Genomic DNA, 26,012 nt, shown 5'->3' with positions numbered 1-26,012 from the left:
ATTTGAGAAGAATGCATATTCTGCTGCTGTTAGCCGGTTTACTGTAGATGACTCTCAGATCTGTTTGGTTTATAGTGTTGTTCAGGTCTTCTATTTCTTTGTTGATCTTCTTCCTAGTTTTTTTATTCATCATTGTAAGTGGGATATTGATGTCTCCAATTAATATTGAATTATCTAATTCCTCTTTAATATCTGTATATGTTTATAATTGTTCTTTCTTCCTGATATATTGACCTTTTTATCATAATAAAAGTCCCTTTTTTTTCTTTAGTAACTTTTCGTTGTTGTTTTAAAGTCTGTTTTTTGTTTTTTCAGTGTTCCTTGTACCTGACTCTGTAGGAGAAGCGTAGTCTATTTTCCTTGAGAAAGATATCTACACTCAGTATGCCTAACTCCTCCTTTCACCCTCAGTTACCCTCCCATACTATTCTGGTACTTGCATCTGTAATTGCATGAAACTACTGAGGTTAAGGTTATCAATAGTCCCCTTGTTGTTAAATCCAACAGAAACATATTTCTCATTGTCCAGTGGTTCTGCGTCCAGTGCTTCCTCGCGCACTCCACCCACTGGGCCTCTGTTCCAAATCAGGTCTTCTAATGACCTATTGTGATATGGAGATATTGCCATACAGTCAGGAAAGCTGTGGGGGACTTGGTTTAGTTCCTGGCTGGAAAGCAGGAACTTTGATCATTTTCTCATGAGGCACCCTGCTTGTTATGAGCCATAGCTTCAAGCAGCGGTTGTAGCCATTTGGGTTTTTTTTTTTTTTTTTTTTTGCCATTTGGGTTTTTTAGCTTCTATGAGCAGAGTGCTATACTCAGTCCCTAGTTTTATTCTGTGAGTCTAGTATTAGTCTCCTATCTCACATAAAAATCATGTAAGGCTATTCTCCACAGAGGCCAAGTTCCTGCTGTGACTTCCCTGCTACTGTGTCCATAGACCAGCAACCCTATGGCATTTTCCCCACATTGTATATGTACTCTGTGTCTGGTCTGTAAAAATATCCATCTCCTTTTTGACCTGACCCTTGTCTTTTTGGTATTGTCCTTTAATATATCATTAGCATTAGTGTATAATTTTATCAGAAAGGATCTGGAAGCATGATATATTGTGAAGACATCTCCCACCATTTCTTTTTTTTTATTATACTTTAAGTTCTGGGATACATGTGTAGAATGTGTAGGTTTGTTACATAGGTATACACATACAGTGGTGGTTTGCTGCACCCATCAATCTGTCATCTACATTAGGTATTTCTCCTAATGCTATCCCTCCCCTAGCTCCCCCACTACCCGACAGGCCCTGGTGTGTGATGTTCCACTCCCTGTGTCCATGTGTTCTCATTGTTCAGCTCCCCTTTATGAGTGAGAACATGCAGTGTTTGGTTTTCTGTTCCTGTGTTAATTTGCTGAAAATGATGGTTTCCAGCTTCCTCCATGTCCCCGCAAAGGACATGAACTCATCCTTTTTTATGGCTGCATACTATTCCATGGTGTGCGTGTGCCGCATTTTCTTTATCTAGCCTATCATTGATGGTCATTTGGGTTGGTTCTAAATCTTTGCTATTGTGAATAATGCTGCAGTAAACATACATATACATGTGGCTTTATAGTCGAATGATTTATAATCCTTTGGGCATATACCCAGTAACGGGATTGCTGGGTCAAATGGTATTTCTGGTTCTAGATCCTTGAGGAATCACCACACTGTCTTCCACAATGGTTGAACTAATTTACACTCCCACCAACAGTGTAAAAGTGTTCCTATTTCTCCATATCCTCTCCAGCATCTGTTGTTTCCTGACTTTTTAAGGATTGCCATTCTAACTGGTGTGAGATGGTATCTTACGGTGGTTTGGATTTGCATTTCTGTAATGACTAGAGATGATGAGCTTTTTTTCATATGTTTGTTGTCCATGTAAATGTCTTCTTTTGAGAAGTGTCTGTTCATGTCCTTTGCCCACTTTTTGATGGCCATTTGTTTTTTTCTTGTAAATTTGTTTAAGCTCCTTGTAGATTCTGGATATTAGCCCTTTGTCAGATGGATAGATTGCAAAAATTTTCTCCCATTCTGTAGGTTGCCTATTCACTTTGATGATAGTTTATTTTGCTGTGCAGAAGCTCTTTAGTTAAATTAAATCCCATTTGTCAGTTTTGGCTTTTGTTGCCATTGCTGTTGGTGTTTTAGTCACGAAGTCTTTGGCCATGCCTATGTCCTGAATGGCATTGCCTAGATTTTCTTCTAGGATTTTTATGGTTTTAGGTCTTACCTTTAAGTCTTTAATCCATCTTGAGTTAATTTTTATACAAGGTGTAAGGAAGAGGTCCAGTTTCAGTTTTCTGCATATGGCTAGCCAGTTTTCCCAACACCATTTATTAAATAAGGAATCTTTTTCTCATTGCTTGTTTTTGTCAGTTTTGTCAAAGATCAGATGGTTATAGATGTGTGGCATTATTTCTGAGGCCTCTGTTCTGTTCCATTGGTCTACATATCTGTTTTGGTACCAGTACCATCTGTTTTGGTTACTGTAGCCTTGTAGTATAGTTTGAAGTCAGGTGGCATGATGCCTCCAGCTTTGTTCTTTTTGCTTAGGATTGTCTTGGCTATACAGGCTCCTTTTTGGTTCCATATGAAATTTAAGGTAGCTTTTTCTAGTTCTGTGAAGGAAGTCAATGGTAGCTTGATGGGGATAGCATTGAATCTATAAATGACTTTCTGCAGTATGGCCATTGTCAATATATTGATTCTTCCTATCCATGAACATGGAATGTTTTTCCATTTGTTTGTGTCCTCTCTTATTTCCTTGAGCAGTGGTTTGTAGTTCTCCTTGAAGAGGTCCTTCACATCCCGTTTAAGTTGTATTCCCAGGTATTTTATTCTCTTTGTAGCAATTGTGAATGGGATTTTACTCATGATTTGGCTGTTTGTCTATTATTGGTGTATAGGAATGCTTGTGATTTTTGCACATTGATTTTGTATCTTGAGACTTTGCTGAAGTTGCTTATCAGCTTAAGGAGATTTGGGTCTGAGATGATGGGGTTTTTGAAATATAAAATCATGTCATCTGCAAACAGAGACAATTTGACTTCCTCTCTTCCTATTTGAATACACTTTATGTTTTTCTCTTGCCTGATTGCCCTGGCCAGAACTTCCAATACTATATTGAATAGGAGTGGTGAGAGAGGGCATCCTTGTCTTATGCCAGTTTTCAAAGGGAATGCTTCCAGCTTTTGCCCATTTATTATGATATTGGCTGTGGGTTTGTCATAAATAGCTCTTATTATTTTGAGATACGTTCCATCAATACGTAGTTTATTGAGAGTTTTTAGCATAAAGGGGTGTTGAATTTTATCAAAGACCTTTTCTGCGTATATTGAGATAATCATGTGGTTTTTGTCATTGATTCTGTTTATGTGATGGATTACGTTTATTGATTTGAGTATGTTGAACCAGCCTTGCATCCCAGAGTTGAAGCTGACTTGATCGTGGTGGATAAGCTTTTTGATGTGCTGCTGGGCAGTATTTTATTGAGGATTTTCACATCAATGTTCATCAGGGATATTGGCCTGAAATGTTCTTTTTTTGTCTCTGCCAGATTTTGGTATCAGGAGTATGCCAGCCTCATAAAATGAGTTAGGGAGGAGTCCCTATTTTTCTATTGTTTGGAATAGTTTCAGAAGGAATGGTACCAGCTCCTCTTTGTACCTCTGGTAGAATTCAGCTGTGAATCTGTCTGGTCCTGGGCTTTTTTTGGTTGGTAGACTATTACTGCCTCAATTTCAGAACTTGTTATTGTTCTATTCAGGGATTTGATTTCTTCCTGGTTTAGTCTTGGGAGAGTGTATGTGTCCAGGAATTTATCCATTTCTTCTAGATTTTGTAGTTTATTTGCCTAGAGGTGTTTATAGTATTTTATGATGGTAGTTTGTATTTCTGTGGGATCAATGTTGATATCCCCTTTATTATTTTTTTATTGTGTCCGTTTGATTCTTCTCTCTTTTCTTCTTTATTAGTCTGGCTAGCAATCTATCTATTTTATTAATCTTTTCAAAAAACCAGCTCCTGGATTCATTGATTTTTTGAAGAGTTTTTCATGTTTGTATCTCCTTTAGTTCTGCTCTGATCTTAGTTTTATTTCTTGTCTTCTGCTGGCTTTTGAATTTGTTTGCTCTTGCTTCTCTAGTTCTTTTAATTGTGATTTTGGGGTGTCAATTTTAGATCTTTCCTGTTTTCTCCTGTGGACATTTAGTGCTATAAATTTCCCTCTAAACACTGCTTTAGCTGTGTCCCAGAGATTCTGGTACGTTGTGTCTTTGTTCTCATTGGTTCCAAAGAACTTATTTATTTCTGCCTTAATTTTGTCATTTACCCAGTAGTCATTCAGGAGCAGATTGTCAAGTTTCCACATAGTTGTGCAGTTTTGAGTGAGTTTCTTAATCCTGAGTTCTAATTTTATTGCACTGTGGTCTGAGAGACTATTTGTTACAATTTCTATTCTTTTGCATTTGCTGAGGAACATTTTACTTCCAATTATATGGTCAATTTTAGAATAAGTCTGATGTGCTGAGAAGGATGTATATTCTGTTGATGTGGGGTGTAGAGTTCTGTAGATGTCTATTAGGTTCATTTGGTCCAGAATTGAGTTCAAGTCCTGAATATCCTTGCTAATTTTGTGTCTCATTGATCTGTCTAATATTGACAGTGAGGTCTTAAAGTCTCCTACTATTATTGTGTGGGAGTCTCTAGGTCTCTAAGAACTTGCTTTATGAATCTGAGTGCTCCTGTATTGGGTGCCTATATATTTAGGATAGTTAGCTCTTCTTGTTGCATTGATCCCCTTACTATTATGTAATGCCCTTCTTTGTCTTTTTTGATATTTTTTGGTTGAAAGTCTGTTTTATCATAGACTAGGATTGTAACCCCTGCTATTTTTTGCTTTCCATTTGCTTGGCAAACATTCCCCCATCCCTTTATTTTGAGCCTATGTGTGTCTTTGCATGTGAGATGGATTTCCTGAATACAGCACACCAATGGGTGTCGAGACCAGCTAGGTCATGGAGACCCTAACCCAGTGGTGCTAGAGGAATTAAAGACACACACATAGAAATATAGAGTGTGGAGTGGGAAATCAGGGGGCTGACAGCCTTCAGATCTGAGAGCCCTGAACAGAGTTTTACCCACATATTTATTGACAGCAAGCCAGTGATAAGCATTGTTTCTATAGATTATAGATTAAAAGTATTACTTAACGGGAAACAAAGGGATGGGACGAAACAAGGGATGGGCTCTGGCTAGTTATCTGAAGAAGGAGCATGTCCTTAAGGCACAGATCACTCATGCTATTGTTTGTGATTTAGGAAGGCCTTTAAGCGGTTTTCTGCCCTGGGTGGGCCAGGTGTTCCTTGCCCTCATTCTGGTAAACCCACAATCTTCCAGCATGGGTGTCATGGCCATCACGAGCATGTCAAGTGCTGCAGAGATTTTGTTTATGGCCAGTTTTGGGGCCAGTTTATGACCATATTTGGGGGTTTGTTCCCAACAGATGGGTCTTGACTCTCCAATTTGCCATTCTGTGTCTTTTAATTGGGGCATTTAGCCTGTTTACATTTAAGGTTAATATTGTTATGTGTGGATTTTATCCTGTCATTATGATGCTAGCTGGTTATTTTGCCTGTTAGTTGATGCAGTTTCTTCATAGTGTTGATGTTCTTTACAATTTGGTATGTTTTTGCAGTGGCTGGTAACAGTTTTTCCTTTCCATATTTAGTGCTTCCTTCAGGAGCTCTTGTAAGGCAGGCCTGGTGGTGACACAATCTCTCAGCATTTGCTTGTCTGTAATGGATTTTATTTCTCCTTCACTTATGAAGCTTAGTTTGCCTGGATATGAAATTTTGGGTTGAATAATCTTTTCTTTAAGAGTGTTGAATATTGGCCCCCACTCTCTTCTGGCTTGTAGGGTTTCTGCAGAGAGATCTTCTGTTAGTCTGATGGGCTCGCCTTTGTGGGTAACCCGATCTGGCTGCCCTTAACATTTTTTCCTTCGTTTCAACCTTCGGTGAGTCTGACAATTATGTGTCTTGGGGTTGCTCTTCTTGAGGAGTATCTTTGTGGTGCTCTTTGTATTTCCTGAATTTGAATGTTGGCCTGTCTTGCTAGGTTGGGGAAGTTCTCCTGGATAATATCCCTGTAGAGTGTTTTCCAACTTGATTCCATTCTCCTCGTCACTTTTAGATACACCAATCAAACGTAGGTTTGGTCTTTTCACATAGTCCCATATTTCTTGGAGGCTTTGTTTGTTCCTTTTCATTCTTTTTTCTCTAATCTTGTCTTCATGCTTTATTTCATTAAGTCGATCTTCAATCTCTGATATCCTTTCTTTGCTTGATTGATTTGGCTATTGATACTCGTGTATGCTTCTTGAAGTTCTCATGCTGTGGTTTTTAGCTCCATCAGGTCATTTATGTTTTTTTCTAAACTGGTTATTCTAGTTAGCAATTCGTCTAACCCTTTTTCAAGGTTCTTAGCTTCCTTGCATCTGATTACAACATGCTCCCTAGTTCAGAGGTGTTTGTTATTACCCACCTTCTGAAGCTTACTTCTGTCAGTTTATCAAACTCATTCTCTGTCCAGTTTTGTTCCCTTGCTGGTGAGGAGTTGTAATCCTTTGAAGGAGAAGAAGTGTTCTGGTTTTTGGAATTTTCAGCCTTTTTGCACTGGTTTTCCTCAACTTCATCAATTTATCTACCTTTGGTCTTTGATGTTGGTGACCTTTGGAGATGTTGGTGACCTTTGGATGGGGTTTTTGTGTGAACATCCTTTTTGTTGATATCGATGCTACTCCTTTCTGTTTGTTAGTTTTCCTTCTAACAGGCCCTTCTGCTGCAGGTCTGCTGGAGTTTGCAGGAGGTCCACTCGAGACCTTCTTTGCCTAGGTATCACCAGTGGAGGCTGCAGTACAGCAAAGATTGCTGCCTATTCCTTCCTCTGGAAGCTTCATCACAGAGGGCACCTGCCAGATGCCAGCCGGAGCTCTCCTGTATGAGGTGTCTGTCGACGCCTGCTGGGAAGTGTCTTTCAGTCAGGAGGCATGGGGGTCAGGGACCCACTTGAGGAGGTGGTCTGTTCTTTAGCAGAGCTTGAGCTCTGTGCTGGGAGATTCACTGCTGTCTTCAGAGCTGGCAGGCAGGAACGGTTAAGCCTGCTGAAGCTGCACCCACAGCTGCCCCTTCCCCCAGGTGCTCTGTCCCAGGGAGACGGGAATTTTATCTATAATTCCCTGCCTGGGGCTGCTGCCTTTCTTTCAGAGATACCCTTCCCAGAGAAGAGGAATCTAGATAGGCACTCTGGCTATAGTGGCTTTGCAGAGCTGAGGTGGGCTCCACCCAGTTCAAACTTCCAGGCAGCTTTATTTACACTGTGAGGGGAAAACTGCCTACTCAAGCCTCAGTAATGGCAGATGCCCCCCCCCCCACCAAGCTTGAGCATCCCAGGTCGACCTCAGACAGCTGTGCTGGCAGCGAGAATTTCAAGCCAGTGGATCTTAGCTTGCTGGGCTCTGTAGGGGTGGGATCTGCTGAGCTAGACCACTTGGCTCCCTGGCTTCAGCCCCCTTTCCAGGGGAGTGAATGGTTCTGTCTCGCAGGTGTTCCAGGCACCACTGGGGTATGAAAAATAAACTCTTGCAGCTCACTCGGTGTCTGCCCAAATGGCCGCCAAGTGTTGGGCTTGAAACTCAGGGCCCTGGTGGTGTAGGTACCCGAGGGAATCTCCTGGTCTGCAGGTTGCGAAGACTGTCGGAAAAGGGTAGTGTCTGGGCTGCATTCCTCATGGCACAGTCCCTCATGTCTTCCCTTGGCTTGGGGAGGGAGTTCTCTGACCCCTTGTGCTTCCGGAGTGAGGCGACACCCACCCTGCTTCAGCTCGCCCACTGTGGGCTGCATTCACTGCCTAACCAGTCCCAATGAGATGAACCAGGTACCTCAGTTGGAAATGCAGAAATCACCTGCCTTCTGCGTTGATCTCGCTGGGAACTGCAGACCAGAGCTATTCCTATTCGGCCATCTCACCAGCCACTTACAGTCTGTTTTGTTTGGTAATTGTGTCACCACTATTGCATTCTTGTGATTGCAGTATGCATGGTATATCTTTTAACATTCTATTACTTTCAACCTATTTGTATCTTTGAATTTAAAGTGCATCTCATGTAGACAATATATAGTGTAGTTGGATATAACTTTTTAAATCTTGTCTGACCATCTGCTTTTTGATTGGCTTGTTTAATCCATTAACATTTAATGTTATTATTGATATACTTGGATATACTTTGCTATTTTACTTTTTGTTTCCATATTCTTCATGTGTGTTCTTCTATTCTGCATTAATTCTGTTGAATTAAATGAATATTTTCTAATGTAGTATTTTCATTTCTTTAATTACTTTTTGCTGTTTATTTCCAGTTCTTTATTAATTTCTCTAGAGCTTGCTACATACATATTAACCTATCAGAATCAGTTTTAGATTTATACTAATTTAATTCCAGCAAGCTATAGAAATGTTACTCTTATGTACTTCTGTTTGTCTGTATTTTATGGTATCAATATTACACATATTACATCTTTAAATGTTACAAACTAAACAATACCTTGTTATTATTTTACGTAATTTTGTATCTTTCAAATAAGCTGAGAGTAGAAAGGAGAGGAAGTGTATATTTATAGGTTTTGTCATATACAGCCTTCTTATTTATCATTTGTGGTTCTCTTCATTTGTTCCCTGGATTCAAGTTACCATCTGAATTTTGTTTTAGACCAATACAGCTTCTCTCACCCACCTCTTTTGTGTTATTACTGGCAAATATATATTTATGTGTTACAGGCCCAATTTATATGTTATATATAAATTCTTCTGTGAAATTGCTTTTAAATCAGTAAAAGGGAAAAGAGTAGAAGAAATGCATAGTTGTACTGTCTTTTTGATTACATAACTACCTTAATTGGTGCACTTTGTTTTTTTTTGCGTGTAGATTCAGATTACTGGCTGGCATCACATTTTTTAATTCTGAATCACTTCTTTTAGAATTTATTATAAGCTAGGTATGTGGCAAATATTGCTAATTATTTCTCCTGCCAGTTTAAATCTACTCTTGAACCCTCTTAGTATTTTTACTTTTCAGCTCTTGCATTTCCATTTCATTCTTTTTTATAATTTCAGTCTTTATTTATATTCTCTATTTGATGTGATTTTATAACCATATCTTCTTCAATTTTGGTTTCCTTTAATTCTTTTAACATATTTATAATGAATTATTTGGAGTGTTTATTTTTTAAATCCCACATCTGGTCACTGTCACAGATAGTTTCTGTTGCTTCCCTTTTTCCAGTATATGTCCCGTTTCCTTACGTGTTTTACAAATTTTTGTCAGAAACTTCACATTTTAGATAATATAGTGTTTCTTAATGATGGGGATATATTCTGAGAAATGTGTCATTAGACAATTTTATTTTGTGAATGTCATAGAGTTTACTTATACAAACCTAGATGGTATAGCTTACTGCACACGTAGGCTACGTGGTATGGCCTTTTCCTCCTAGGCTACAAACCTACAGAGCATGATACTGTATTGAATACTGTATGTAGTTGTAATACTGTGGTATTTGTGTATCTAAACATATCTAAATATAATAAAGGTAGACTAAAAATAATGTATTATCATCTATGGGACCAACATTGTATATGCCGTTTGTTGTTGACCAAAACATAATTATGCAGCACATGACTGTATATTGTAGCAACTCTGGGGTGAAGTTGCCAGGTGAAGCCTCTGATGTATGTCCTTGGAAGATGCAGCTTGGGTGTACCCACAGCAGTTTTGGCAGGGCTATCTCTGACTGTCTCTTTTCCTAAACATACTCACTCAGATGATTGATCTATTGCTTTCAACAGTGCCCTAGGAAATAAATTGCTCTACTGATCCAGTTAAATTTGGGTTTCTTGAAGTATTAGTTCTTTAGATCAGTGTTTGAGATATGTTCTGATCCCAGTATTGCTTCTCCTAGGTGACTCTGTGTTGCTGTCTGGCCAACTTGTAGTTTAGCTTATAACGCCAGTGAATCTATGAATCTGTTCTCAGTTGAGCTTGTCTACACTTACACGCAAGTGAAACCAGTTCCTTTGAGATTCAGAGCTTTCTGTTCTGCAGCCTGGTTCTCTTCCCTGGATACATTCTCTGAGCGATAGCACTGAAGCTGAGGCTGGGGACAGTGGTGTGCTGCTTTCTGAGTGACACCCTGCTTTAGGAGCTGAGCATTTGATGTAGGGGTAGCAGGAGTCGTAGGTATCATCAGCTTATAGTCCTGATGTGGAACCCTTACACCATGAATTGGGGTAAGGGTGATAGAGGACTCAGTATTCTCAGTGTTCCTCTACCTGATTTAGAGCCTCTGTCTCAGGAGGTAGGACTAGGTGGAAGAAGGTAGCCATCACCTCTCAGCCAGATTCACCTGCAACTTAATAACTTCAGCAACACGGAGCTGGGGCTAGGATGAGAAATGCTGACATCCTTCCTTTCCTGGGAGATAGTCTATTAACTGAAAGCTGGATGGGGAAAGAACCCTGTGTTAGGCTGTAGAAATCTGGAATGGAGTGTCTCTCTCCTTGAGCTGAGGGGAGGGAGGAAGGGAGCAGGTCTTGATTCATATGCTTTGTTCAAATACTGTTTGATATGGTTTGGCTGTCTTCCCACCTAAATCTCATGTTTAATTGTACTCCCCAATTTTGGGGGAAGGACCTGTTGGGAGGTGATTAGATCATGGGGGCGGATTTCCTCCTTGTGCTTGTGATAGTGAGTTCTCATGAGATCTGGTTGTCTGAAAGTGTGTAGCACTTCTTTCTTCACTATCTCTCTCTCCTGCTCCATCATGGTAAGACCTGCTTGCTTCCCCTTCACCTTCAATCATGATTGTAAGTTTCCTGAGGCTTTCCAGCCATGCTTCCTGTACAGCCTGCAGAACTGTGAGTTAGCTAAACCTCTTTTCTTAATAAATTACCCAGTCTTAAGTAGTTCTTTATAGCAGTGTGAGAACAGACTATTACACTATTCTTACTGACATGCGATAGACTTCTTTGAATAAATGTTTCTTTATTTTTTCTATGCCCTTAGGACAATTTCCAAAAACTGTTTAATGGTTGTTTTTAAAAAAGAATTTATAGCAGCTTTGTTGGAGTTTGCAGAGCTCCTCCAGCTGTCTAGTCAGAAGTCTGTCTCCCACAGTTATTTTTTAGTAGTAGTGATTACTTTATTCAGTTTATTTCTTCTTGCACACATTATAGTATTCATATTATGAGCAATAATTTAATTTCTCCTAGAAATAGTTTTAATCCAACTCTCCAAATTCATTGACATGAAGATATTTATAGTGTTTTATGTAGTTATTTGTTTTTTCTTTATATATTAAATTTTACAATTTTTTCTGTTAATTAGTGCATTTTTTGATGTTTTCTTTATGTATCGTGGATTTTACTGTCCTTCTACCTAAATTATAATTATGTTTTGTATTTCTCAGGGATTCCTTCTTTGATTTTTCTTGTTCTCTTTCCCTAACTTTCTTTCTTGTGTTAACCTTGTTCTTTATGTAGACTCTTGAGTTGTACAGTTAGCTCATTTATTTTCTTTCTATTTTTTGGGTAAATCTAGTTAAGACTATAAATTTACTTTTTATTACTATAATTGCATCCAACAATTACTGATATGTTTATCATCATTTCTAAATATTTAGTCATATTTACTATGATTTCTTTTATAGTCATTTGTTATTTAGTACTATTTTATTTGTTTAAAAATGTTTGAGGGATTTTTGTTGTTGATTTTTATTTTGATTTGTGTGTCAGAGAATGTGGTTTACATATTACAATGTTGAAGTTTTGTGTTTTGTTGACTTCTTTCAAAGCCTCCTTTTGACTATTTTTTATTTCTGGAATGCTAATTAAGCATATTTATTGGCCAGACGTGGTGGCTTATGCCTGTAATCCCAGCACTTTGGGAGGCGAAGGAGGGCGGATCACAAGGTCAGGAGTTCAAGTCCAGCCTGGCCAATATGATGAAACCCTGTCTCTACTAAAAAGAAAAAAGTAGCCAGCTCAGTGGCAGGCGCCTGTAGTCCCAGCTACTCGAGAGGCTTAGGCAGGAGAATTGCTTGAACCCGGGAGGTGGAGGTTGCAATGAGCAGAGATCACGCCACTGCACTCCATCCTGGGCAACAGGGCAAGACTCTGTCTCAAAACAAACAAAGAAACATATTTATTAGGATTTCTTAACTTATCATTCAAAACCTTTAGCTTGTCTTTCATATACCAGAATCTTTAAATGTGGTGTATTTTAGGCACTCTCATGCAATTTACCAAATGTTTCTTCAGGTGTGTTATGTCTGCCATTTGGCTTATCTATTTCACTTATTTATTTTTTAACTTTGGTGATTTTTTCTTTTTATTTCAATGACTATATTTTCATTCTCCAATATATTAGATCTTGCATTTTTATAATCCCCACGTGTTTTTGGTCATATCCACCTGTTTTTGTTTTATAATTTCCTGTTCTTAATTTATTCCTCTCTTTAACATTTTGAGGATTTACATTTTTACATTTTCTTAAATTTTAATAATGTACATATACTTCTTTGTATCCTTACCACCAACAAAATAGGTTTTATTGCTCCTTTAATCTATATAGTGGGTGTAAAAAACTGTATCACTTATAATTTGCATTTTTCTTAATACTGTTATCTTTGAGCATCTATTTATGTATGTTTATTTTCCCATGTAAGATTTTCAGTTTATATATTTTGCCTGTTTTCCTGTTTTTGTGCACTTGTCAATTTCTAACAGTACTTTGACTATAGATCAGTGGTTCTCAAATTATGGTCTGTGAAACTCTGGGAGTCCCTGAGACACTTTCAAGGGATCAGTAAAGTGAAAACTAATTTATTATTATACTAAGACATTATTTGCTATTTCTACTGTGTTGATATTTGCACTTATGGTGGGTGAATTACTGTCACCTATTTAGTAGAAAGCAAGGCAGTGGCCTTGAACTGTGCTGGCAATTGAATAACTTCTTAGTTGAGACACTGCTGAAAACAAAAGCCAGGTTAACAAGGGAGAAAGTGGCAGAAGTTTATGCGTGTGCTGTACCTATCATGCTGGAGAGGCCTCAATTCAAAAGTATCTCCGATTGAGTGGCTTAGGGGCCTTGCTTACATAATATTTTAAGAAAGAGCCACAAATCCAATTTAGTGACAAAACATAGGAGAGAGCAGTTCCAGTCTTCTAAAAGATTAGAAAATGTGGGATGATAGTAAAATCTTTTCCCAGATTCCTTTGGTGCCTGCTGGTGCTTTCTCTGGACAGATTAGCAAGTATTGTCTCCAGTAAGGAAGGATTGGTGTCCTGCCATCGGGCAAATAGAGGCTAAGGCAGAATGGTCCCCTCCATTTTCAGCGTCTTTAACCTTACAATCCTCAATATTTGGGGAAGAAATATTTTGTTTTTCTTCAGTCCCCCTTTTACAGCTTTAGTTTTAGAAAGTTTTACATATTAAATTCCAAGTTGGTAGCTTTGGGGAGATTTGGATTAGAGGTTCTAACCTGGCAAAGGGTGAGAAACAGATTGAAACAAGTAGAAAGGAACAAATTTGGATTCCATAGCTTATTGAATGAGTCGCTTAGTCCTGAGAATAATAAGCTTAGTTGAACAGGTGAGCCTGATTTCAGGAGGTGGTGTTAGAGGTGAGTTTTTTTTTTCAAATTTGGTTTCTATATGGTATAGGCACACTGGTATTTAGTTGGAATCATTTTTATGGAAAACACAGAAAAACAAAAGTTAACATCTGGAGCAGTCTGCAAACTAGTCTTTGAGTTTGGAGGGCAGTCAGCTGAGAATATTTTAGATTTTGACTCAAAACATTTCAGTTGGGATGGGCAGGGAGTGGCAATTTGATAGATTTTCCCAGATTGTCGTTTGAATCAGGTGTTCCACTGAACTTTCTGTACATACATAAGTTGTTGTAGTGATTTCTCCAAAGTTTGTATCAGGTTGTCTAGCATTAACTTGCAGAGGGCTTTAGGAAAAGCAGTTTTGATGTCTAGGGATTTCAAGTCAGATGAGTGAGTGGGAGAAATATTGGAAATTTTAGTCTGCAGAGTCATAGTCAGATATTGGAAGAAACTAAAAATTCAAGACTCAGCCTAGATAATTTTAAAAAAACCCTCAAAAACAAATGGACAAAGCTAGAATCTAATAACAGGCACACTACAGTTTTTAAATTTTTCTTGAAACATAATTTTTCTCTCTCTGGTCACCTATTTCTACCAAAGATCACAGTGAGTCCAGTTTTGTTGTTAAGTAAGTTTTAGCCTCATTATAGTTGGCTTGATTAGTTATATAAACTGTAGCAAGGCCAGGCACAGTGGCTTACACCTGTAATCCCAGCACTTTGGGAGGCCGAGGCAAGTGGATCACCTGAGGTCAGGAGTTCGAGACCAGACTAGCCAACATAGCGAAACCCCATCTCTACTAAAAATACAAAAATTAGCTGGGTATGGTGGTGCACACCTGTAATCCCAGCTACTTGGGAGGCTGAGGTGGGAGAATCACTTGAACTTGGGAGGCAGAGGCTGCAGTGAGCAGAGATCGCGCTGCTGCACCCCAGCCTGGGCAACAGAGCTAAACTCCATCTCTAAATTAAATAAATGAATAAATAAACTGTAGAAAGAATAATGATTGACATTATTATAGACTCTTTTAAAGTTGGCTTTGCTGGAACTTGTCATAAGGAAAAGACTTTTAAAATCCTCTCCAGGTTAGGAAGTCAAGCTATGGACTCACCCTCAGATTTTACCTGTAGTACTTGAGTGAATTCTTTTCTTGAAGTCCCCAAAATATTTAGAGTATGCTGTGCCTCTCAGAAACTGATATTTTTTTACTTACCACAAGGCTAGTAACCCTGTAAAGGAACCATGTAGACAGGGTACTTGGGCAGTTTTTCCAAGGGATTAATTGGATCCTAGTTAACCTTTAGTTCCTTAAAGCAGCCTGGTCATACCTGAAAATGTGACATCCCAATCAAAGCCTTTGTAATATGTGTTTTCAACTGTGTCTTATTATGAAAGGAAACAGATTCTTATTAATGTTATGCAAATAACTACATTGCCATAAATTAAAAATATTTATGGTTAGTTTCTCAATTCAGAAGAAATCAGAGAGAAAGGTAAATGTTTTGATTTTGCTTTCAAAAATATACTTTACCCAACTCCTGCAAACTATAAGTAGCTAAAAAAAAAAAGCTTTCTTGACTCTGGAAAAAAAAAAGTAATCAGCAATGTTTTCAACAAAAAGTGATAAAAATAATTTTAGTCCTACATCAGTTCAGTCCCACATAATTCTTTTTCTGCTTCATGTTAGATTAGCAATTTTATGAGTCCAGTTTTTAAAATTGGAGTTACTCAAATTCTTACCCAGTCTAATTGTATTATCTCAGTGATGTCAGAAATCTGTACTTAAGTGTATTTAAAGTCTATTCCATGAATCGTCTTGAAGATACTTTAGGATTTGCGAGAGATTTTGAAGAAAAAACAAAAGCAACAGAATAAACAGTAACACATCCAGAATGTTTATTAGGGACCAGTTCTGTAGGCACTTCTGCCTACCAACTACAACAATCTCAGACTCCCTGAAGGCAAAAAGATGTTCAGTGCATCCGTTAAAAAGACAGTTTTATCATGAAGAAAAAGATTCCTGACTGTGTAGGGAGGTGTTTACCAGCCAAGGGCTAATCCTGCAAGCAGCCTCCCACCTGCAACGTTAACTCTTTTAGGCACATAAGCTGATCCTGAATTGTTGCTGGTCTGTGTGTACTTCTGCTGGACACTCAGAAGAGTATACTTTTGATACAGTGTTTCAGAGAATTTGGGGGATATTTTGACTTAAATTCAGACTTAATTCTATTTCAGGTAATACCTTGATATGAGTCAGATTTCTGGAGAGAAAAAGTTTTCTTTCCCTGTCCCCAGTCATACTGTGACTCAACTATAGTTCCAGCTCTGACCCCTCAGGTTCAGTTATTCTATGTGATATTTGTATATATTACATATCTTTGATATTATAAATCATGATATATGTAATATATACATGATAAATGTGTACCTACGCTGATGGATGAATCAGTACAAAAAGCATGTTAGAATTCCTGTTCAGAAATGAAACCTATAGAGGTTTCCTCAGCAATTAGAAGCTGTCTGGTCTCTACTCCAAATACAAAGATGGACAGTAGCTAAGTATGTGTTAATTTTAGCTTAAATGTGTAGGTAAGAAAGTAAACAATGGCTGGGTGCACTTCAGTGTGTGCAGGAAGCTTTTCCTGAGCGTAATCCAGGAACAGGCAGGGAAGTCTCCCTTGTTTGACAGAAGTAGCAACAGAGAGCCCTGTTTTGGAAGATGAACTTTTCTGACTTTTGGTATTGTAGTGAATTTCTTTTCATTTTTATTTTTCTTGTGTCATTTCAGTGAGAATTTGGGATGGGCAAAATATATATGTGTGTGTGTGTGTGTGTTCTCAGTTCCAGATGTTGTATTCAACTCAATAAAACTAATTGTGTATTTATTAGAAACATATATTTTTGAATATTGTTCATAATTATATGACTTTAATTTCTTCCAAGATAAATATTTAAACTTAGAGAAGTGTTATACCTGAGTTTGAGCAGCATAGTGTTGAGGTAAATAGAAGAGGCTCTGGGACCAGGCTCCGTAAGTTAGAATCTTAGTTTTGATAGCATAGGCATTGGACATGTGACATAATCCCTGCCTCCCTCAATTTCTTTATGACGGATAGAAAATCTTAATGATGTTGAGAGATTCAAATGAGTCACTATTTGTAAAGTGTCTATCATAGTATTTGGTACTTAGTAACTGCAAGATAAGTGTTGGAGAACTAAAAATAAATATAATTATATCTAAAAACGTGTACCAAGAATTCATACCAAATAATGATATTTCTTAAATAGTTGCAATATGTTTGAATTATTTAAATAACCATTTTTGTGTCTTTCTCTTCTTAATTTTTTACAGCTTATCGTGAGCCTCATTATTATTATCAGTTCACAGCTCGATATCATGCAGCTCCCTGCAATAGCATTTATAATATTTCTTTTGAGAAGAAACTTCTTCAGATTTTAAGCAAACTGCTTCTTGACCTTTCATGTGAAATTTCCTTACTTAAGTCTGAATGCCATCGCGTTAAAATGCAAAGAGCTGGTTTGCAAAATGAATTGTTCTTTGCATTTTCAGGTAAGTCTATACAATTTGTTAGAAAAGCAAATGGAGAACACATAACTAATAGTTAAAAAACGTTGTTAATTACTCACAGCATTTTTATGATATAAACATAAACACCATACATCCAAATATATTTTGTTCTCTACTTTGACTTAGTGCTGTTAACCCCTCAAATAGAATTCTGCTGATTCGTGTACTAATGAAAAGTTTGTTCTCTCAATAACTTACACTGTTATGATAATTTACTGTAGAGTGGAATTTAGTATAAGGAATGTCATGATATTTAGATATAATGATTTAATTTGTAAAATCATCTAATTATAAGACGGGTTAATATCATAGACCAGAGGAACCATCCAGCTTAGTATGCTTTTCTTGATAATGTGGAGTAGAGGCCCAGTATTTTCTGGAAAACAAAGAATTGGACTTTATATTTATATCTTTATATTTATCTTTATATTTATAATGGTTTATGAATGACCACTTAGGAATACCCACACATCTGTTTTTAAGGGGTCCGAGTGACAGTAGGGCACCCTTCCCCTTTCATCTCAAATGTTATTGCTTGCTAGTTTCCTTTCTCCTTTTTTAGGATTTTTTTTTAAAATTATTATTTCTCTGCTATCAGAGTTTGATTGTATTTAATCATTTCCCTGACTTTCCCTTCTCTTTCTTTTTTGGCCATCTAGGATTGAAGTTTTAGAAGCACAATTGAGAGGCATGAAGCTTTAAGGGAAAAAAGAGAAGTTCAGCCTCATTTTCTGTCTTTTATCTTCCTTACTTTTTACCTGGGGTCCCTTCTCTTCTCCTCTCTTTCCTTCTCCTCTGCCCTCCCCTCCCCTTGCTATTCCCCTTCCCTTCCCTGTCCTTCCCTCTCTCTCCTCTTCACCGGAAATACATTGAGAGTTTTTCCCCAGCCCCTGGGTCTGTTTAATAGGTAGATCAATCCTTAGAAAACCTGAAAGTTTGGCTCTCTTCAGGTTCAGCACTTTGTGAGGCTGAGGCAGGTGGATGACTTGAGGTCAGGAGTTTGGGACCAGCCTGGCCAACACGGTGAAACCTCCCTCTACTAAAAATACAAAAATTAGCCGGGCCTGGTGGCATGGGCCTATAATCCCAGCTACTTGGGAGGCTGAGGCAGGAGAATCACTTGAACCCGGGAAGCTGAGGTTGCGGTGAGCCGAGATCGTGCCACTGCACTGCAGCCTGGCTGACAGAGTGAGAATCTGTTAAAAGAGGAACAACAATAACAGCAGCAGCAACAACAACAACAACAAAAAACAAAAGCTGAAAGTATACTAGACTCATTAAAGAGATGATATCTAATAGAAATGAAGCATTATGAGCTTGATTTGCATTTCTCCAAAGGCAAATGTTGTTGAGCATCTTTTCATGTGCTCATTGGTTATCTGTGTATCTTCTTTGGAGAAATGTTTATTCAAGTCCTTTGCTCAATTTAAAATTGGGTTGTGTGTCTTTTTGGTGTTGTTGTAAGAGTTCTTTATATATTCCAAATACTATATTCTTATTAATATGCGATATGCAAATATTTCTTCCATTTTATAGGTTGTTTCCTCACTTTCTTAATAATATCCTTTGATGCCCAGTTGATTTTAATTTTGATGATGTCCAATTTACCTATTTTTTCCTTGTGTTTCTTGTACTTTCAGTGGCATTTCTAAGAATATGTTGCCAAATCTGAGGTCATCAAGATTTACTCCTTCTGTAGTTTTAGCTATTACACTTACGTCTAAGATTCATTTTGAGCTAATTGTATATATAGTATGAGGTATGGGTTCAACCTTATACTTCATATTTTGCATGTGGCTGTCTGGTTGTCCAAGAACATTTGTTGAAGAGACCATTCTTTTCCACACTGAATGGTCTTGGCATCCTTGTTGAAAGTCAGTTAACCGTAAATATATGGGCTTATCTCTGAACTCTCAATTCTATTGCATTGTTCTGTATTTCTGTTCTTCTGTCAGTACACCATTTTGATTACTGTTTGATTTGTGGCACTTTTGAAATTGAGAAGTGAGAGTGCCTCCAATTTTGTTCTTCCTTTTTAACATTGTTTTGGTAATTTGAGATTGTAATTCCATATGATTTTTAGCATCTCTTCCATTTCTGACAAAAATTACCATTGGGGTTTTGATAGGGATTTCATTGGATCTGGACATAGCTTTGGATATTATTGCCACCTTAACAATCTTAAGTCTTTTAATCTGTGAACACAGGATAGCTTTGCATTTATTTAGAACTTGTGTAATTTCTTTTAGCAGCATTTTACAGTTTTCAGTGTATAACTATAGTCCTGTAACTCTTGACAAATGTATTTCTAAGTATTTTATTATTTCTGATGCTATTATAAGTAGAATTTTCTTAATTCCATTTATACATTGGTCATTGCTAGTGTATAGAAATACACTGGGTTTTTTTTTTAAAAAATGGATTCTGCACCTTTGGTTGAATTCCTTTATTAGCTCTAATAGTGTTTTTTTTGTGTGTGTGTGAAATCTTTAGTAGTTTTTATATAGAAGATCATGTTGTCTGTGGATAGCAATAGTTTTACTTCACACTTTCCACCCTGGATACATTTTACACCTTTTTCTTGCAAAATTGTTCTTGCTTGGACTTCCAGCACAATGTTTAGTAGAAGTGGCACAATTGGCATCTTAGTCTTGTTCTTGATTTTAGGAGGAAAGCTTTCAGTCTTTCACTGTTGAGTATGATACTTGCTGTGGGTTTATAATGAAAGGACTTTGTATTTTGTTAAATACTACTTTTATATGAAATGAGATTATCATGTGTTTTTTTTTAATTTTCACCCTGCCTTTTATTAATGCAGTGTACTCTATTTTGATTGTTATATGTTCAACAATCTTTGCATTCCTGGATTATACCCCACTTGGTCATGGTGTATTCTTTACCATACTGCTGGAATTGGTTTGCTATTTTTTAATTAAGAATTTTGCATTCATAATGGATATTGGCCTGTAATCATATAATTTTCTGGCATTGGTGTCAGGGTAATGCTAGCTTCATGATATGAGTTTGGAAGTGTTACCTCCTCTTCTATTCTTTTGGAAGAAAGTGAGATGAATTTTATTTAATTCTTCTTTAACTGATAGAATTCATCACTGAGGCCTTTGGGTTCTGGTTTTTTCTTTGTTGGCAGGTTTTTGATTAGTGATTCAAACTCCTTACTTAGTTATAGACCTATTCATATTTTCTGTTTGTTCTTGAGTCAGTTTTGGTAGTTTGTGTGTTTCTAGCAATTTATTTCATTTGGGTTACTTAATTTATTGGCCTACGATGGTTAATATTGTTCTCTTGTTATCCTTTTTATTTCTGAAAGGTAGGTAGTAATGTCTCTACTTTGATTTCTCTATGTGAATGTTTGTCAATTTTATTGCATTTTTTCCAAAAACCAGTTTTGTTTTCTTTATTGCTTTTTCTATTCTGTATTTTATATCTTTTCTACTCTTTATTATTTCCTTCTTTTTGCTACCTCTGGTTTTAATTCATTCTTCTTTTTCTAGTTTCTTAAGGTGTGATGTTAAGTAATTGATTTGAAATCTTTCTTCTTGTTAAGTATAGGTGTTTACACCCATACATTTCCTTCTGAATACTGCTTTAACTGCAACCCATACTTTTTGGTAAGTTGTATTTTCATTTTCATTCATCTGCAAGTATTTTCTAATTTCCCTTATAATTTTTTTGACCTGTTTGTTGTTTAGGAGTATGTTGTACAATTTCCACATATTTGTATACATTCTAGATGTCCTTCTGTTAAGACTTTCTGATTTCTTTCTTTTGTGGTCATAGAAGTCTAGTCCAAATGACCACCAGGATGGCTAAATAGTAGAAAGAAGAGATTTATTGGTGACATCAACTTGCAATTTGGGAAGATATGGTCTCTGGTGTGGACTGAAGGCACTCTCTCTTCCAAAGGGAAAGGGTCCATATTAACAATAGGGTCTTACATATTCAGCTTGTTTTGGGTAAAGCTATACATATTTATGAGGGGGGTTGAGCACACGTTCAATGGGTAGACATGTATGTAACTTAACGTTCCATGTTCACTTTGGGGTGGGGTTTTAGCATTAAAATGAGGTAGAATTTGGCTCTGTCTATTGAAAGGTTGACTATAAAACACAAAGAATTTGTGTGCAGTCTCTATTAGCTTGCTGAAACTGGCTTAAGGTCTGCAGTTGCCTTTCAGGAAGGAGTATTTGTAAGGCAGATTCTCTATCCAGTCAGAATTTTAGTGGTCTGGGTTGTAAATCAGAGTTAGGAAGGGAGTCTGGCAATTTGTCTAATAGCTCCTGTTGTTAAAGAGTTTAGCAAGGTGTGTGTGTGTGGTTTTTTTTTGTTTGTTTTTTGTAGCCATAGAAATTTAGGGAATTGACACGCCAGCTGAGCCCTGAACCTTTAGCTCATAGCTAATTTTTGTTTTCTTAACCTTGGGGTCCATCTTAGTTGATAAAGGGGCATCTATTTTTGTTTCTCAGATTATGGAAGCTACTTTATATCATTTTCATCTTCTTATACTTACTGAGACTCTTTTGTGGTTACACATATGGTCTACCTGGAGGAATGTTTCATGTGTACTTGTGAAGTATGTGTATTCTCCTGTTGTTGGGTGGAGGGTCCTGTGTATATTGTATAGATCTAGTGTTGTTCAAGTACTCTATCTGCTTATTGATCTTCTGCCTTTTATATTCAATATTGAAGGTGCGGTATTGATGTCTTCCACTATTATTATCTGCTTTTCCCTTCAGTTCTGTCAGATTTTTCTTCATATAATTTGGGACTCTGTTGTTAGAGGCCTATATAGTTATAAATGTTATATCTTCTTTAATAGATTGGCCCTTTTATCAAAATATAATGCATTTCTTTGCATCTTGTAACAATTTTTGACTTAAAGTTTATTTTCTCTGATGTTTGTATAGAGATCTGTTTATATTTTTGTTTCTTCTTGAGTTAGTTTTGGTAGAGTAGTGTGTTTCCAGCAATTTGTCCATTTTGTCTAGATTTGATGACTATTTGCACAAAATATCTTTTTTCATCCCTTTACTTTTAACCTATTTTTCTGTTTTTGCACCTAAAGTGAATCTCTTGCAGACAATAGTTAGATCCTGCATTTTTATCCATTATGCCCACTTCTGCCTTTTAATTGGTGCCTTTAAATTAAACCACTTATATTTAAAATTATTACTGATAACGGAGGACTTACTTTTGCCTTTTTGCTGCACATTTTCTATATTGTGTAGGTTTTTTTTTACATTGACTATTTTTAGAGCAGTTTTTACTTTACAGAAAAATTGAGCAAAGTATAGACACACACATTTTTACATGCAAATTTGTATGTAAAAAGTCATTAACAAACCCAAGGTCACTTTAATTTTCTTTGTTTCCAGCTTTCCAGTTTTGTGTATTTTACAAAGATGTCTGTGATTATATTATGAAGTTAATTTTGGTGAAAGGTATAAGTCTAGATTTATTTGCATGTGGATATCCAGTTGGTCAAGCATCATTTTTTAAATGACTATATTTTCTCCCTTGAATTGCCGTTTTTTCCTTTGTGAATGATCAGTTGAATATATTAACACGGGTATATTTCTGGGTTTTCTGTTCACTTACATTGGTCTCTTTGTTTGTTCTTTCATCAGTACTATACTATCTTGAATTCTGTAGTTTTATAGTAAGTCCTGAAGTTGGGTAATGTTGGTCCTCTGTATTTCTTGCCTTTAATAATGTGTTGGCTTTTCTAGGTCTTTTGCCTTTTCACATAAATTTTAGAATCAGTTTGTAGATAAACACAAAATATTTTACTGATATTTTGAGTGTCATTGAGTTTAAAGTATATATCAAATTGGCAAGAACTGACATTGTAACAATAGTGGATCTTCCTATCTATGAACATGGAATATCTTTTTATTTACTTAGATCTTTGATTTTTTTAATCAGAGTTTTACAGTTTTCCTCATACAGATATTGCACATATTTTGTTATATATTTCATTTTTGTTAGTGTAATGGCATTTCATTGTTTTCAAATTACAGTTGTTTATTACAAGTACATAGGAAAGCAATTGACTTTTTAAAACAATTTTTAACTATAAATTTAAGTTATACAACATGTTTATACACATATATGTATATATTAAAATAACTATTGCAAGTCAAGCAAACTAACATATCTATTATCTCACATCATTATCTTTCTTTTCCCCTCCACCCCATGGTAAGAGCATGACTCATGGTAAAATGACTCTTCTTGCAAGTTTTTAGCATATAATACCATATTATTAACTAGAGTCCTCATGTGGTACATCAGAACATCAGATCTCTAGATTTATTCATCCTTCTTAACTACAACTTTGTACACTTTGATTCACATCTCCTTATGACTCCCACCCCTGCCCTGCCCCTGGGTAACCACCATTCTACTTCCTGATTTTATGTATTCAATGTTTTTTTTTCTTAAAGTGAGATCATTCTGTATTTTTCTTTCTGAGCCTATAGTATTTCACTTAACATATGTCCTTCAGGTTCATCTGTATTGTGGCAAATGGCAGAATCTCCTTTTTTAAGGCTGAATAATATTCCTCTGTGTGTGTGTGTGTATAATGCATTTATTTATTTATTTATTTATTTATTTATTTATTTATTTATATCTATCCAGTCATCCATCATTGAACACTTAGGTTATTTCCATATCTTGGCTGTTATGAATAATGCTGCAGTGAACATGGGAGCATAGATAAATGTATGAGGTTGTGGTTTCATTTCTTTTGGATATGTACCCAGAAGAGGGATTGCTTGGTCAAATGGTAGTTCTATTTTTAATTTCTTTAGTAAACTCTATACTGTTTTCCACAATGGTTGTACCAATGTACATTCCTACTAACAGTGTACAAGGGTTCCAGTTTCTCCACACCATCACCACTACATTATCTATCATCTTTTTGACAATAGCCATCCTGCAGGCATGAGATGATATCCCATTGTGGTTTTCATTTGCATTTCCCTGATTATTGGTGATGTTAAGCACTTTTTCCTTTTTTTCTTCTCCTTCTGGCATTACCATTTGGTATATTATACAACTTATGCTATTATTCCACAGTTCTTGGATATTCTTTTCTTGTTTTTTTAATTCTTCTTTTGAGAAATTTCTACTGATGTATTTTCAAGCTTCAATCTATTTAATTCTTTCCCCCAGCCCCACTGATGGGCTCATCAAAGGCATTCTTCATTTTGGTTAAAGTGATTTTGATATCTAGCATTTCCTTGTGATTCTTAGAGTTTCCATTTCTCTCACTGCATTATCCATTCTGTTCTTGCATCTTGTCCCATTTTTTCCATTAGAACTCTTAGCATGTTATTCATAGTTATTTTACATTTCTGTACCATAATTCCCAAATCTCTGCCGTATCTGAGTTTGGTTTTGATGGTTGCTCTGTTTCTTGAAACTGTGTTTAATTGACTTTTAGTGTGTTTTCCATTTTTGTGTGTGTGTGTGTGTGGAAAGCTGAACATTATGCACTAGGTAGTAAAAAATTAGTTAAATAGTTCTTTTAGTGTGTGATATTTCTGTTTATCTGTCTGGGATTTGGGCTTTGTATACTGTTTATCGTAGTACTAGAGGCTACATTTTTTTTATCATCTTGTTATTGTCTTTCCTATGGTCTTTGAGTGATATGGAGACTTTTTCTTGAATAAGACTTGAAATGCTTTCCATAATAACACCATGGCATTATACGGAACTCTGTAAATATAGTGGTAATATATGCCTGTATGGGGGGTAAGCATCCTGTAAGTCTGTGATTTGCTCTCAATTTTTTCAGAGAGCCTGAGTCCTTCGCCTGAGACCTTCACAAGTACTTCTCTTTCTCAATTTACACTGAGAGGGCTAGAGGGGGTTTGAATTTGGTATTTCCCTTCCGCCAGGTCATTGAGACTCTGGTAAAAATGAAACTTTGTTAAGGTATTTCTCTTGAGGCAGGGTTTCCAAAATACTAGTTGTACTTCAGATGCTCCTGTTGTACTTTGGTTTGGTTTACTTCTAAGTGGTTACTTTTCTCCTTCCATTTGCTAGAAGCACAAGATTTTCCTCCAGTCTTAACCCTGAGAACTTGTTGAGATTCCTAGACATAAAGCTCAGGAAAGTTTGGAAGCCCTCCCCTGCCGCCCAAGAATGCTCCCCATTGCAGTTTTAACTGTGGAGCTTGTCCACTCTGAACTTCTTAGCAGTCCCTCAATTATAATTTAAATTATCCTGGTAATGGCTCCAGTAGCAGGCTTCTTCTGCTCCTGGTAAGTTGTGATTCTCTGTATACACCTATCTGCCTCTACATTTTTGGAAGCTGCAGTTTTCCCAGTGACCTCAATTTTCTGATGGGTCTAAGAAAAGTTGCGGATTTTTTTGTTGTTGATACAGGCCTGACAACTGACAAGTTCCTTAGATGTCAAACAGAAACCAGAAGTTGTCTCATATCTTTTTTGTTTGATTGTCCCTGTTACTACCTTCTTTTGTGTTTCATTATTTATAGAATACCGTTTAAATTTCCTTCTCATTTCATTTTATTAATATATTTTAGTTGTTTTCTTGGTGGCTAACCTGAGAACTATAATTAGAATTTCAAACTCGTAAGAAACTAGTTTGAAATGATTCCAGCTTA

At 36.7% G+C, this 26,012-nt stretch overlaps 1 protein-coding gene across 13 annotated transcripts in view; it reads left to right on the top strand.

Annotated features, from left to right (window-relative positions):
- The window catches only part of ZPBP (zona pellucida binding protein), a 261,637-nt gene that overhangs the window by 44,959 nt on the left and 190,666 nt on the right, over positions 1 to 26,012 (top strand). For all 13 annotated transcript variants that reach the window (XR_008626247.1, XR_008626246.1, XR_008626245.2 and 10 more), the window contains exon 5: positions 17,120 to 17,338. Coding sequence is in view for 8 of the 13 variants with exons in the window: in XM_055115936.2 (XP_054971911.1) it covers positions 17,120 to 17,338 (219 nt within the window). In the remaining 5 variants the exon portion in view is untranslated. The remainder of the gene's footprint in view (positions 1 to 17,119; positions 17,339 to 26,012) is intronic.

The sequence above is a fragment of the Pan paniscus genome, chromosome 6 (genome assembly GCF_029289425.2).
Source record: "Pan paniscus chromosome 6, NHGRI_mPanPan1-v2.0_pri, whole genome shotgun sequence".
Lineage (NCBI taxonomy): Eukaryota > Metazoa > Chordata > Mammalia > Primates > Hominidae > Pan > Pan paniscus.
Note: the sequence above shows the minus strand (reverse complement) of the source record. Positions and strands in the feature narration are given on the sequence as shown.